The sequence below is a fragment of the Penaeus vannamei genome, chromosome 7, assembly GCF_042767895.1.
Source record: "Penaeus vannamei isolate JL-2024 chromosome 7, ASM4276789v1, whole genome shotgun sequence".
NCBI lineage: Eukaryota > Metazoa > Arthropoda > Malacostraca > Decapoda > Penaeidae > Penaeus > Penaeus vannamei.
The window spans coordinates 23360793-23375324 of NC_091555.1; the positions used below are offsets into that span (position 1 = coordinate 23360793).

Sequence of the window (14532 nt, forward strand, 5' to 3'; positions counted from 1 at the left end):
ATTTACAGTAAGGCTTTGATGAAATTTCCTAAAACACAAATTTTTAACAAAGTTTTTAACAAAGATAGGGATATGTTATAGGAACGTAATTCTTAGGCCAGTATATATGGTAAATTGTTTATTTATCTATTTTTATTTGTGATTATTATCTGTAAAACTTCAGATTTCAAAATTCAAGTAGGTAAAATTTAAGGATGAAAATAAACTAATCTCAAAGTAGATAGTGCACACATTTCTCAGTTTGCAGGTGTTATGTACATATGAAGAAAATGATAATTGGATGGAAAATTAAATATGTAAAAATTTGCATGATGTTGCCATTTTAAATTTCTGGGGCCGGATTCACTAACACGATCGTAACGCATTTACCAGTGGTCATTTACCATGCATTTACCAGTGATGGCAAAGTGGTATTCACGAAGAAATGGTAATTTGGATATGCTGAGTTACAATTGTAAATCCACTCATTCTGATGGTAGCCTACAGACGGCTCTAGTAAGGCTCTAGTAAGGCAAACACTATACATAATCTTTTAGGTTCCTTCGGCCAATCATGTAACATGTAAAAAAAACTACATACAGCAAGATTTAAAAAAAGATCTCGGCTAAAATACTATTTAAGCACATGTAGAAAAAAATAGATATATTTATTTGATCATATCCATCATGTGGGATATATATTTACTGTATAGATAGGAACCAATACAAACACTTTTATTAATATATTATTAATAAATATCATTATTTATTTATTATTAATATTCGTCCAAACAGGTTATTTATTTTTCATCATTGTTCAATAAAGAACCAGACCAAAATTTTTAGTAATCGCTATCTGTCGTCAAAGGAAATATTTCAAGCTTATTCTTGCCCATGCACTTTGGAGTTTATTGTCAAAATACCGACAGACACAGAAATTGCTATACTCATTTAACATTGGTATTGCCAGTTTATATATCAGCAAGGTAGTTTTTATATATCATTTGTGATAATTTTGTCAGAGAAGAATTCTATAAGAGTTCATGTATCTATCGATTCCATGCATTCTAGTATAATATAGGCCTATGATTATACGAGAATTTGCGTGGATTTTATTTTTGCTAGCCTTATGTGAAATTTACATTTCTTTACTTTGTCCGTATTGCGATATGTGTTTGCCATCATATTAGTTACATCAGGTGTAAAAACAAACCGAAAACTTTGATTAGTTATTAATTTTTTGATGTGATAACAGGTGATGACATCGTCTTCCAAGAAGTTACCAGTGCTCTGACCACTGGTAACTCGATGTCAAGTTGTTAGTGAATACCACAGCTGTCTGGTTACCATGGTAATTATAGTTACCACTGATTTTACCATCGTAAGTGCGTTAGTGAATCCGGACCCTGGTGTCTATAGTGTCAATTGTACTTACTTCATATTTTGCTAAACCTCTTGTTCTTTGAAGTTTCACTTTTATTTTTTGCTGAGAAAGTTTATCTAGTGATAATGGATGCACCATAATACCACCTCAGTTTTTAAGTTTAAAGGGATTTTTTGCTGCTGCTGTCTCCTAGCAAAATGAAGTGCTATTTTGTTTTATAATCTTCCTTGATGATTATGGGAGTCGTTTTAGATTTAAAGGGATTTTTTTGATGCTGCTGTCTCCTAGCAAAATGAAGTGCTATTTTGTTTTATAATCTTCCTTGATGATTATGGGAGTCGTTTTAGATTTAAAGGGATTTTTTGCTGCTGCTGTCTCCTAGCAAAATGAAGAGCTATTTTGTCTCATAATCTTCCTTGATGATGACTTGAGCCCTCAGTGCAATACCAAATAATGTGTCAGGGTGCTTGCGGTGTCAGCTGCTCTAGGGAAAAATCAGGCTGAAAAGAAACTTTAAGCATACTTTTAAGGAGCAATTTCTCCTTAACGAATGAAGCTATAATCAGACAAGTACAAAAACATTAGCATGCGTAACTTAAATATAACTTAGATAGGACATCATCTTGTCATCAGGGGGATTTTCACTAGGTTTTTAACAATTCTGCCTATATTTTTGCTTATTTGTCAGTGTAGGAATTGGCAGCACAGATTCTTGTATGCGAAATTCAATATATGCCCCTAATGTATTGCTGTGTTTTGGTTAAATGAGCCAGAACAGTTGGGTCACACATTACCAGTGGTGAATAGTGATCTGATAATGGGGAAATGATACACAGTGAAGAGAAAAAATGTAATTTGATGATTTTTTTTTAGTCACTCCAGGTAGTATCTGGGCTATATTTTTTGTTAAAAAACAAGCAAACAAAAAATGATAATGAAAACATATTGTGAATTTAAAGTCTGGAGAATCAGTCCAAAAGAGTAATTGATTAGTAATACCTTTCTTCAAGGATTTTTTTTTACTATATTTGAAAGATATAAATAGAGACATCTTGTATTGCTGATATTAAGTGAGATTTTAACACATAATTATCTTCTGGGAAAAGGGAGATGACAGAGATGCAGTCTTGTAGATACTTTATTAACCCCTCAGTGATGGGGACAGCCATAACCATCATGACTCGCAGCGGGTGGGCCTAGACTAAGTCTAGCCTGTTACGTAATATTATATCACAGATGATTCAGGCTCCATCACCATAGGGTTAAGCAAGATTTTAACACACAATTATAGCATCTTTAGGTAAAAGGAAAATGTCATAGTCTCATTCTTACAGACATTATCAATTGAAGTGCTACATCAGTTTGCTTCCATTTGTTTCCCCTCTACATTAACCAACTTGTTGAAAATGTCAGAATATGTGGTTGTATGATAATACCTTGATCACCTTTTGGTGGTTCATTAATATTTTAAGTATCTGACTTTACACTTGTGCAGAATTTTGGCTATCAGGTTAGATATGTAAATTTATGCTGTATCCTTGTGGGCTGAATATCTGTAGCTGAGTTTCTTCATTTCATTCATAGGTTAAAAAGTAAGAGTGCTGTATCTTGATGCAAGCGTGCAAGTGTGCATGCCCGCGTGCACACACATGCACACATATATACACATGTACATGTACATGCGCAAGACATGCACACAGATGACACATACAAAGATGATACATGTACAGAGACAACACACACACACACAGATGACACTTGTACAGAGACAACACACACACACACAGATGACACTTGTACACAGACAATATATATACACAGACAACACACACACACACAGATGACACTTGTACACAGACAATACATGTACACAGACAAAACATAAGGGGGGGAGGGGCATCATGATGGATTATTTTTTTTGGAAATATTTCTTATTTAATTAATATATTTCCTCATGCTTAAATGATCCTCCATCTTCCAGATACAATGCTGACGAGAGTTTAGAAGAGACCTTGGAAGAATCTGGCTGGAAGCTTGTTCACGGAGATGTATTCCGACCTCCACGCTATCCCAAGCTCTTCACAGCACTGGTGGGATCTGGTGTTCAGATCTTCTGCATGGCCCTCATCACAATCGTGCTGGCCATGTTGGGTATGCTTTCCCCAGCCTCTCGTGGTGCCCTTATGACTGCAGGGATTTTGCTCTACGTATTCATGGGTCTCATTGCTGGGTACATGGCTGGTCGCCTATACAGGACATTGCGTGGCCAGCAATGGAAGTCTGCTGCCTTCTGGACAGCTACACTTTTCCCTGCTTTTGTCTTCTCCACTTGCTTCTTCCTCAACTTCTTCATCTGGGGAAAACATTCGAGTGGGGCTGTACCATTCACAACCATGATGGCCCTGTTCTCCCTGTGGATCTGTGTGTCGGTGCCTTTGACTTTCATTGGCTATTACTTTGGATTCCGCAAGCAGCCCTATGAACATCCTGTGCGGACTAACCAGATCCCTCGACAGGTACCGGAACAGGTCTGGTACATGCACCCTGTACTGTGTCTCCTCATGGCAGGAGTCTTGCCTTTTGGGGCTATGTTTATAGAGCTGTTCTTCATCTTGTCTGCCATATGGGAAAACCAGTTTTACTATCTCTTTGGATTCCTGTTCCTAGTGTTTGTCATTTTGGTCATCTCCTGTGGTCAAATAAGTGTGGTAATGGTCTACTTCCAGTTATGTGGTGAAGACTATCACTGGTGGTGGCGCAGCTTGATCACTTCAGGCGGCTCTGCAGTTTATGTGGCAGCATACTCAATCTTTTACTTGAGCACAAAGCTCGAGATCACAGAGTTTGTTCCACTTCTATTATACTTTGGTTACACAGCCATTATGGTGGTGACTTTCTGGCTGTTAACTGGTACTATTGGGTTTTATGCTGCTTACCTGTTTATTAGGAAGATATACGGTGCTGTGAAAATAGATTAAAGCATCGTTCTTTTAGCCTGTAATGGGGCAGTGTTTTACATGCTCATGGATAGTTTTGCAGCATCTTTGCTGTGCTATAGATCCTATCAGACTCTCTCTCATAGATATTAGAACACTTGTGTTTTCCAAAATTGTTCTCATCTTTTCTAAAGACTAAAAAAGTTCACATCATCATTTAAATGTCGTATTATTATTGAATGCATTTTGTGATTGTACATACAATAAAAAGTGATACTAAGACGTTGCATACAATGTATAGGAAGTAACCTGATATCACTACCACTGGGAATGGTTGTGTATATATGGCTTTATGTCTGCCTTGAGGAGTAAGAGCGATTCCTCTTTGTGATTGTTAAAGATTCAAAGTGTGTAATGAACCCTTGGGGTCCAAATGCAAACATTGTGCTCTTTTCAGTTGTAGCCTCAAGTCATATTCAGCCCTGAGAACTTCAAAGTCTGTACTGATCTTTGAAAAAGTTATAAAGATCTTAAGCACTTTACAAAGTAAGATCCAGTGAAAATACTATTCAGAGGTTTTTGATTAAAAAGTAATAAATATTGACAATGCCTAAGAATGTTGGTAATCAATGCATTACACTTTATAATTGTGAAGTCCCATCCAGTTACTGATATGATTTTGTTGATATCAAGGCATTGTATATTATATTAACTTAACCTAATTATTTATATGTATAGAAAATAATCTAATGCTTAATTCAAGATTGTAGATGGTTGATTAGTACTGTCAAAGGAAATTTAGTAACCAATTTCAGCAAATAACAATAAAAGACAAACATAAAACAAATAAAATACAAGAGATATAGTTTTTTCTCTCAGCTGCATTTTTTTTTATTATGGTTAGTTATATTTTATTATTTTTTTATATGCTACCTCAAGATATTTCAGTGCATTGCATCAGCCTTCTCTTTGTTTAGCTGACAACCAACTTTCCCAACTTGCCTATCAATTAAAAAAGATCAATAGACAACAAAGGATCAAATAATACTATTGATTGTTTTGAAGTTTGGATATTGTTGGTCTAGATCTGCAATACGTTTCCATAACTGTAGCAGAAGCATGTCCAATTTTTTCTTTTACCTGTTTATTTTGTCCCAGTGCTTTTGTCATCGTTTGTGAATACTTAAATAATAGGAAAGCAATGTGGAGCTTTTGGCATGGTTGAGCAGAACTTGGAGAACAGTCAAGCTGAGGAATGTAGAAAATTTAGTGGACTATTTATCAGACATTTTTTTCCGCTTTGTAGATAATATGCAATTCACAGAATCACCAGGAGTATACTAAGGCAAGAGCAAATTGCCGTTGGCATATGGGAAATACCCGTTTATACAAGATGAAGCTCCTGGAAGGCATGGCTCAGTATTCCTTTTAGTGTTGTGCTGACTATAAAGATGAAACCATTCCAGGACATGGGAAGTTTGATGTCAAATTTTAGCACATACTGTGGAATTAGCTATGTTGCTAAGAAACTTTATTTTTTAATAGTATTGATATTTTAAAGAAAAAAGTTACGTGACAAATGGGAACTAAAGATGTAAAGATCAAGTATTCACCAGGTTTTTTCATTATATTTCCACAGCAGCAGTTTGTTTCTTTATCCAGAAAAATAAGTTAAGTTATACTTTCCTGGTAATGTTTATTACTGATAGAGCCATTTGAAAGAGGAACACATAACCTTATTGATAAAGGGGTATTATTTTATCTCTTTATTTTTTTTTGTTTTTTATAAATCTCATTATGCATTGGTAGCATCCAAGACTTTTATCCATATTTGTTAAGATTTGTCATAGTGCGATTTGTTTTTTAGCCTGAATAATGACAGGATAGGTGTAGACAAGAGGGCTTGCCAAGAGTGCAACTTCTAGGCCGTGCTTAAAGAGCAGTTGCACTTATGAAAGAAATTATTTTAAAAGACTGAAAAGAGGGCATTATGACTATGAATGGAGTATTGTATTTGGAGCGACTGTGTGTAAAAGAACAAGTAAATACCATAAATTGTGGGATGTAGATTTGCATTGGGATTTTATGGTGTCTGAGAATATGAGTTTTAATATTTGTGTGTGTGAATAAATAGTTATTATATTTATTAGAATTATTATTGTGATTACTTTAGATGATACTGCTTTAATAATTCTAGTGTTTTTTTTAAGAATATTTGGTTTTACTGTATTATTTTTATGCTAATGGTGATTACTATGAACATTATTATAAATATTGCAGTTAAGATGGTGTATATTTGGTAAATTTTTCCATTCAGTATCAGTATTTTTATGGGTAAATGTGTGTGTGTGTGCCTAGCTCTCCCTGGGTCTTGTATAATATGTTAGAGACTTAGGCTAATGATATAACATTCACACATCAGAATTCCACATTTGCACTCAATGTAAACTTTTGTCAAGGAGGTGCAAGTGCTCTGAGAGTAAAGGAGAGGCAAGTACAGTGAGTTTCTTAAGACAGTGTCAGTATGTTGCCAAGGAATCACTGGTTTTCACTAAAGAGCCGGCTTTTATTAGTAAATAGTACTTGTATACAGCATGTGATTTTTTTCTGAGAGGAGGTATTTTGAGTGACCTTTTCTCCTATGTATTCATGAATTAACACTATTTATTTTGTGCTTTTTGTTTTACATATATTTTGGGGGGTTTGGGTAATCCATTTTTTGAGAGAGAGGATTATTTTTTGTTTTGCAACTTTTTATCAACACATTCTTTAGAATAATTTCTAAACTAAAAATCTATGTTGTGCACTGTACACTGCTTTTGATAGTAACATTCCATTGGTGTGTTCCTGATACCTTTGTTTCAACCATTTACAAAACAGTTGCTTGTAAATTACTTCAGCAAATAAAATTTCTAATGATCACTTATTAGAAGAATGGATTCCTACCCCACTTTGTGAGTAAGTTTTTGATGTCTGAGAAGAGAGAAATGATGATTAATTTTCATTCTTTTTTCTCCTTTTTATAAGTGAAATAAGAAAGGTTATTTGAAACTAGATTTTCTAAAGAAAGAAAGAGTATTTCTTAAATGCAAAAGTAGTATCATTTTTTTTCTCTCTTTGTGTTATGTACCAAGAGGGAGAGTGATGTATAAATATCCTTATATGACATAATAACTTTTATATTATTTTGTAGGTATTGCATTGACCAGTAACAGTTATCTGATCACACCTTTATTCTCTATCTCATGTTTATAACCTTTATTACTGTTATTATTATAATTATCATTTCTGATGGTGATGGACTTTATCATCTCATGATTAGTCTTGTGATGCCATTGTGGAATTTCAAGTGTGTTATTTACCATATCCGTAATTTCATTTGGTGTTGTGTTTGGATGCACAGAGGTTTGTGCTTGTATATCAAAAGTTATATACACTTGTTTGCTTAAATAGCATTAATGATTTAGCTGTGCCCTCTCTTGATAATGTACAGTATCTAAAAAAAGAAGAAAAAGAAATCTAGATTTTCTTTGATCTTTTGCATTGGCACACAATGTGGGTAGATTCTTAGAGATAAACAGTACCATATAATGTTGATTGTTTAGAACTTTTGTTCATTGATTTTCAATGCACTTTGTGATATTAAAAGGAAAATTGTAGATGTCTTTTTTTGTCCACATTTTTCCCGCAGGTGTCAAAAAGTGAGGGCCAGATAGATTTAGTCAAGTTTTATTTCAACAACTAAAATCTTATAGGGGATTTTCCCTGAATACTATTTCTGTCTCCTGATTTTCTCTTCTCTTCTTTGCTCTTACCTCTTTCTCCCTCCTCTCTATCTCCCTTTCCCTTACTGTGTCCCTATTGCTCCTTTTCTAATTCTTCCACTTCCCCTTCCTCCATTTCTTAAGGAAATTTGAGAATGAAATCAAGGATGTATTTACTGATTTTTACTATGTAGGGTCAGTGGATTCATCAAAAGAAATATGAAAGATTTTTTGGTTAATGCTACCATGTTATCATTACTATAACAGTTGAAAAAGCCTAAGAAGCAATACATATTTATTACTCAGGTGCAGGTGAAAATCTAGAGGAAATTTTGAAATTTATTTTGTAATTGTACAATTACACTAACATGTCTGTTAACTATAACCAGCTTATCTGAGAGAAGATAAAAACTTGATTATATGGCAGATATCTAATATGCTGGAGCCCCTCCTTTGATATTCAGAGGAGTTCAAGAGTAGGAACACTGTTTTGTCTTTTTGCAGTTTCTCTCTATTTTAGGGGTAAATAAAAAAAGACGTGATTTTTAAGATCTATTCTTTGAGTAGTAAATGCAATACAATGCAAACAATTTGAAACAAACGACCCCCCTTAATTCCATGCCATGTTGTTGCCGTGGGAGTGTATAGGTAACAGAGACCAGGACCCAATGCTGGGGATCACACCATGCCTTATGCCTCAGTCCTCAACTCGACTAATTTTTTCACGGTCTTCCCTTTCCGTTTTTTCCTCTTCTCCAACCACTTCTACTATCCACTTCCTAAGGTGTGAGAGATGTGTTAAAAGGATGAAAGACTGACTTTATGCTAGTCATGAACAGCCTGGGAGAACCATGGGCATGGTATTCCCTTGTTTAGTTGTCTAGCCCTTACCCCTCAAGGGGTCACTGAGAGGTGGACTGTTTCTTTCCCTTAGATATTCCAGGTATACCATGGCCAATAATTAAGAATTTGTACCCTTATTAATAGTATTGAAGTTTGCCCCTTTATCGGCTAGCCCCATAGATTAAAATTCTTCTGATTCCCCAACCCTAGGCTCTCCTTTGACCAAGACCCAGAACACAGCTACTAATATCTCCTCCCACTTCTACTGCACCTCTTCCAACCGCACAGTTTTTAATCACCTCCCCCTCCCTTATTGTCCACCTCTCTGTAGTACTAATTCTCTCCACACTATTCCTTCTTCCAGACGGTCCCGCCCTTCAACTACCCCCACTCCCTTGCCCGTTGTTGTTGTGGGGGGCTTGGGAGACAGAGACTGAGACCCGATGCAGAGATCTCCCTTGCCTTGGGCCTCAGCCCTTGACTCAACTAATTTTGTATGGTCTTTTCTCCCTCCAGCACTTTCATTTCCGTCCCTTCTCCAACCCCGTCTACTATCTACTTCCTAAGGTGTAAAAGTCATGCTGAAAGGACGAAAGGCTTGTGCCAGTCCTGAACGGCCTGCGGGAACCATGGACATGGTATTCCCCTGTTTTAGTTGGCTATCCCTTACCCCTCAATGGGACCCTGAGGGGTGGACTATTTATTTCCCCAATATAGTCATGGCTTCCCATGACCAGTAATGAAGACGTAATACCCTTATCAGGGGCAATGAGGCTTGCCCCTTCATCAAATAGCCCCATCAATTCAAACTCTTCCGGCTCCCCAACCCCAGGCTCTCCTTTGACCACGACTCTGAACACTACAACTACTACCCACTCCTCAATGCCAACTAGTGCATTACCCACCCAAACCGAGACTCAATCTCCAGAAGACATTCCTACTTTCCCTACTTCCTCGCCTTCATCACCTCTACCCCCACAACCTTCTTCATCAACACCCCATTCTCCCTTATTGCTACCCTACAACCTTATTCTCCATCTCTCCGCAATACTACCCCCCTCAACAAGACTCCCTCTTCCACACGTCCCTGTCCTTCCAGACGTCCCCGACCGTCTACCACCACCAACCCTACATATATCTTAAATGCTTTACTTAGCCCCGCTAAATGGGACTAATTTTTCTCGTGATCCCTTCTACAGCTCCTTACTCAGGCAACACTTCTCTTTCAACAATGCCTCCAAAAACAAGTGGGCAGAGTCCCTTTACGTACACGATGCGACCGCTCCCGTCTCATAACAGTCACATTTGAAACTGAAGCTATAGCACAAACAAATCTAACTGATCTCTCTGGTAACCCCATTTCTGCAGACCCTCATCCAACTCTTAATATTTGTACCGGAACTGTCTGTATCTCCCCAGCAAACTGCCCAGTCAATAGCAAATATTGGTCAGATTGTGGAGAAGACTTACTCGGCTGCCTTGAAGACCACGACATGAAATCAGTATAGTGTTACTCCATTCCTCTTAGAGCTCATCGAAAGAAACCGACCAACATTGCCAAAATTATTTTCTGTACACATGAGCTTCCTTTTCGAATCTACATTGTGGACAATTCCTCCCTGTTCGACCATACCAACCTCCTCCCCGTCAGTGTCAAAACTGTTGGCGCTTTGGACATCCTGCCAAACACTGCCGTTCCACAGACCGATGCCCCCTATGTGACCAACCTGGTCATAACCGATCAAACTACCCAGCACAAGCACGCACATGTGCTAACTGCGGCGGCCCCCATAATGTATTTTATAGAGGTTGTTCCACTTACAAATTTGTCTGAGGTAGCAACTCTCAGATACAAAAATTCTTTTGCCACTCTAAATCCAGACACCCCAATCTCAACCACAACACCAATCTCAACTAAAGCCCCAACACCATCCCCTCTCCCTCCCCGCACTACCCGCAGCAGACAGACTAAACGTTCCACCCCTTCTTCCCCTACCGCAAAATCACCTCCACCTACCTTTACTTTTATTCATCAGACACCAGTCTCCTCTTCCCCCTCATAAGAAAACCCTTGTCTCCCCAAACTCTTCAACCAACTCCACTGCAGAAACTACGGAAGATATTCACAGCTATAAACTTGAGACACAGATTTCCACAACTCATACTCCCTCCACACTCGAAGTGATTGCCGATATCCATACCCCTCCTATTCATATTCCCCCTACAATCCTTTCTCCTACTCCCTCTCAACACAACCTAACCCCCTCAATTCCGTCTACCACCAATATCCATCCTCCTGATATCCATCTGCCGCCACACCCATTACCAGCAAGCAGCCCTTATCTCCTTTAAATATGCATCTGTCCATCTTTACCATGCAATCAGAAACAGTAAAACAAATAGCTGGCAAAATTATGTTTCCTCAATTACATATTCTATATCTATTTCTTCTGTTTGGCGTCGGATCCATAAATTATCAGACAAACATCCCGCCCCATCCTAACCCCGTCCTCCATATTCAAGATACGCTCATCTCTGATTCTACTCAAGTAGCTAATGAACAGGGCAACTACTTCAGCCAGGTCAATAGTGGCTCTCGCCTTTCCCCACACTTTTCTTCCATTAAGACCATCAATGAACGCACCCCCATCACCTTCACCCTATCGTCGGATGAGTCCTATTAGGCTCCTTTTTCTTCTTCTGAACTCAGCGCTGCATTATAGTCGTACCGCAACGCTCATGAAGGCCCTGACGGTATTCACTATCGTATGCTCCGACACCTCCCATCTTCCTCTCTATCCTTCCTTTTATTTTCAACCGCATATGGACGTCAAAAAATTGTCCTTCTCATTGGCGAGAAGTTCTTATCCTGCCTTTCTTAAAACCCAATAAATCATGTACCCTCCCTCAAGATTACCGCCCCATCGCTCTAACTAGCTGCTTGTGCAATCTATTAGAACGAATGATTAACTTCAGCTTAATATGGTATCTTGAATCTCATAATCTCCTCTCTCCTTCTCAGTTCGGTTTCCGCCGTGCCCAAGTACAGCAGACCTACTTGCCCATTTCGAGACATATATTGCATCTGCACTTGCACGCCATGAATCCGTATTAGCCATATTCTTTGACCTAGAAAAAGCATATGATTCCACATGGCGGTATCATATTCTCCAGCAATTGTCCTCCCTAGGTATACGTGGAAACATGGGTGTCTTCATAAAATCTTTCCTTTCCAAAACGTACTTTCCAGGTCAAAATTGCCTCTTCCAAGCCATCATACTTTCCTCAGTTCGAAGGCGTCCCACAAGGAAGTGCGATTAGTACCACTTTATTCCTTTTTGCTGTAAATGACATTGCCTCAGTCCTATCCCCAGGAGCCTGGGCATCACTATATGTTGATGACTTTGCCATCTACGCCTCTGGCACATCCATACCAGATCTCCGTTAATTCCTTCAGTCTGCAATAACATCAGTAACTTCTTGGGCCACTAACCATGGCTTTCGCTTTTCTACCTCCAAGTCTTTCTCCATCCTTTTCTCTCGCTCACGTATAGGTCCCCAACCCCCACTCTTATATAACGCTCCAATCCAATACCGTTCTTCTGGCAAATTCCTAGACGTTATATTTGACTCCAAATTGTCCTGGCGAGACCATATCTTGTACATTAAAGAAAAAGCTCAACGCCGCCTCCGAATCTTACAAACTCTCTCCCACAAATCCTGGGGCTCAGATCGCAAAACTGTCCTCCATCTTTATGTTACCCTGATCCTCTCCACTCTAGATTATGGATGCCATATCTACTCCTCTGCCTCAACCTCCCTTCTTGCTCACCTTGATACAATCCACCACAGCGGTCTCCGGTTAGCCCCAGGCGCCTTCCGCTCCTCTCCAGTTGAGAGCCTACATACTGAGTATGGCATACCATCCCTTTCTCTGGCATACCCGCCTAACACACGCCTATCTGATATCACGCTCTGACCCGCCCCTGTGTCCCCTAAGTAATATCCCTCTTTCAGTTCCACACATTCCGTTGTCCTGTCCACGCTTTATTACAGCTCGCACCTCTGCTTTACTCCACCTATCCTCCCTTCACCGACCTCCCAACATATCAGACATCCTTACAGAATCCTATAGCTTCTGCCTTGACAGCCTGTTCTTCCTCAGACGCATAAATATCCTTCACTTGATCTAATTCCATTACCTAAACCACCATAACCAATTCCCTCATCAACTCCCTTACCCATCTTTAACCTTTTAACATTACTCTAGATAATTGACGCATAGCAACCATCACCTGCGAATAGCACATTTATTTCGCTTTTAACCATGAACCATCCACCAATATTGCTAAGATTACTTTCCGTAAACATGACCTCTCCCATAATGTTTCTATTGGCAGAGAGTCCCTCCCTATCCGACCATATCATCTTCCCCCTGTCAATGTCAGAATTGTTGGTGTCTAGGCCGCCCTGCCAAACACTATCGCTCCACAATCCAATGCCCTCTGTGTGCTGTGCCGAACCTGTCCATGATCGATGAAACTGTAACGCACAGTCAAGCACAATTGACAATTGTGCCTCCCATAGAATATTTTATAGGGGTTGCCCCTACCTAGAAGCTTGAGTCTGAGATGGTTCTGGTTCAGCACGCAGACGAGATTTTTCTCTTACTCCCAACTCCAGTACTGCATTCACTCCACCCCTCCCTCTCTTCTGTATCTCTTCATCATCTCACTTCTATACCCATCCTCTCCCAGTCAAATTCTTTTGACGCTCTAAATCCAGGCACCCCAATTTCCACCATTATTCCAGACACTCCAATCTCTACCTCCCCGGTATCTACTCCTCTTCCTCCTCTCCCAGCTCATCGTGTAAGATAAGCTAAACGTCCCATCCCGTCTTCTACCGTCTCTCTTCCACCAACCTCTCCCTCTGCCCTCAAATGGCTGCTCCATCTGTTCCCCCTTCAGAAAACCATTATTTCTCAGACCTCCCCACCCAACTCGACTTCAGAAACTCTCAAAGACTTTCAAAACTATTAAATCATGACCCAAGATAACATGCCTACACCTCATCCATTTTCCAATTTCCCCTCTCCCACTTCTTTTACACTCAAAGCACCTGTCGACATCCATTCTCCTGCTACTCATGTCCCCCTACACATCCCCTTGCTTCATCCGCACCATCCACTCTTCATTTCCCATTCTCCTTTCCGGTTCCCCCTGGATATACATGTGATCCTTTGTCCCATGTCCCTGGATTCTCTCCCTCCTACTTTTTATTTATTTATTTTTTTCTGAAACCGATTTAATCGCCCTTGAACCCCCTTTCTTCTTTTGCTAACCCTACCTTACCCTACGGATAGTCTTGCACAATCCCACACTTATTCCTTTGACAACTTGTTAATCTCTACATTCCTCAATTGTTATATTTTACTATTACACCTATCTGGAGTGCTATGTTACTATTGAACTCAGAGACATTTATTCTGCTTTGTAACCATTAAAAATAAATCATTTAGACAAAAAAAAAAAAAAAAAAAAAAAAATGAAAAAAACTTTAATTAATTTTTTGTATTATGAACTGAAACAAGTAAAATAATTAAACTATTTCAAGTCCAAGTCAAT

At 38.8% G+C, this 14532-nt stretch overlaps 1 protein-coding gene across 1 annotated transcript in view; it reads left to right on the plus strand.

Moving 5' to 3' along the window:
* Positions 1 to 7957, plus strand: part of TM9SF4 (transmembrane 9 superfamily protein member 4) — a 20657-nt gene extending 12700 nt beyond the window's left edge. Inside the window, exon 3 of the mRNA XM_027371685.2 lies at positions 3344 to 7957. Coding sequence (XP_027227486.1) covers positions 3344 to 4340 — 997 coding nt within the window. The 3' untranslated portion in view covers positions 4341 to 7957. The remainder of the gene's footprint in view (positions 1 to 3343) is intronic.
* Positions 7958 to 14532: the final 6575 nt, after the last annotated feature.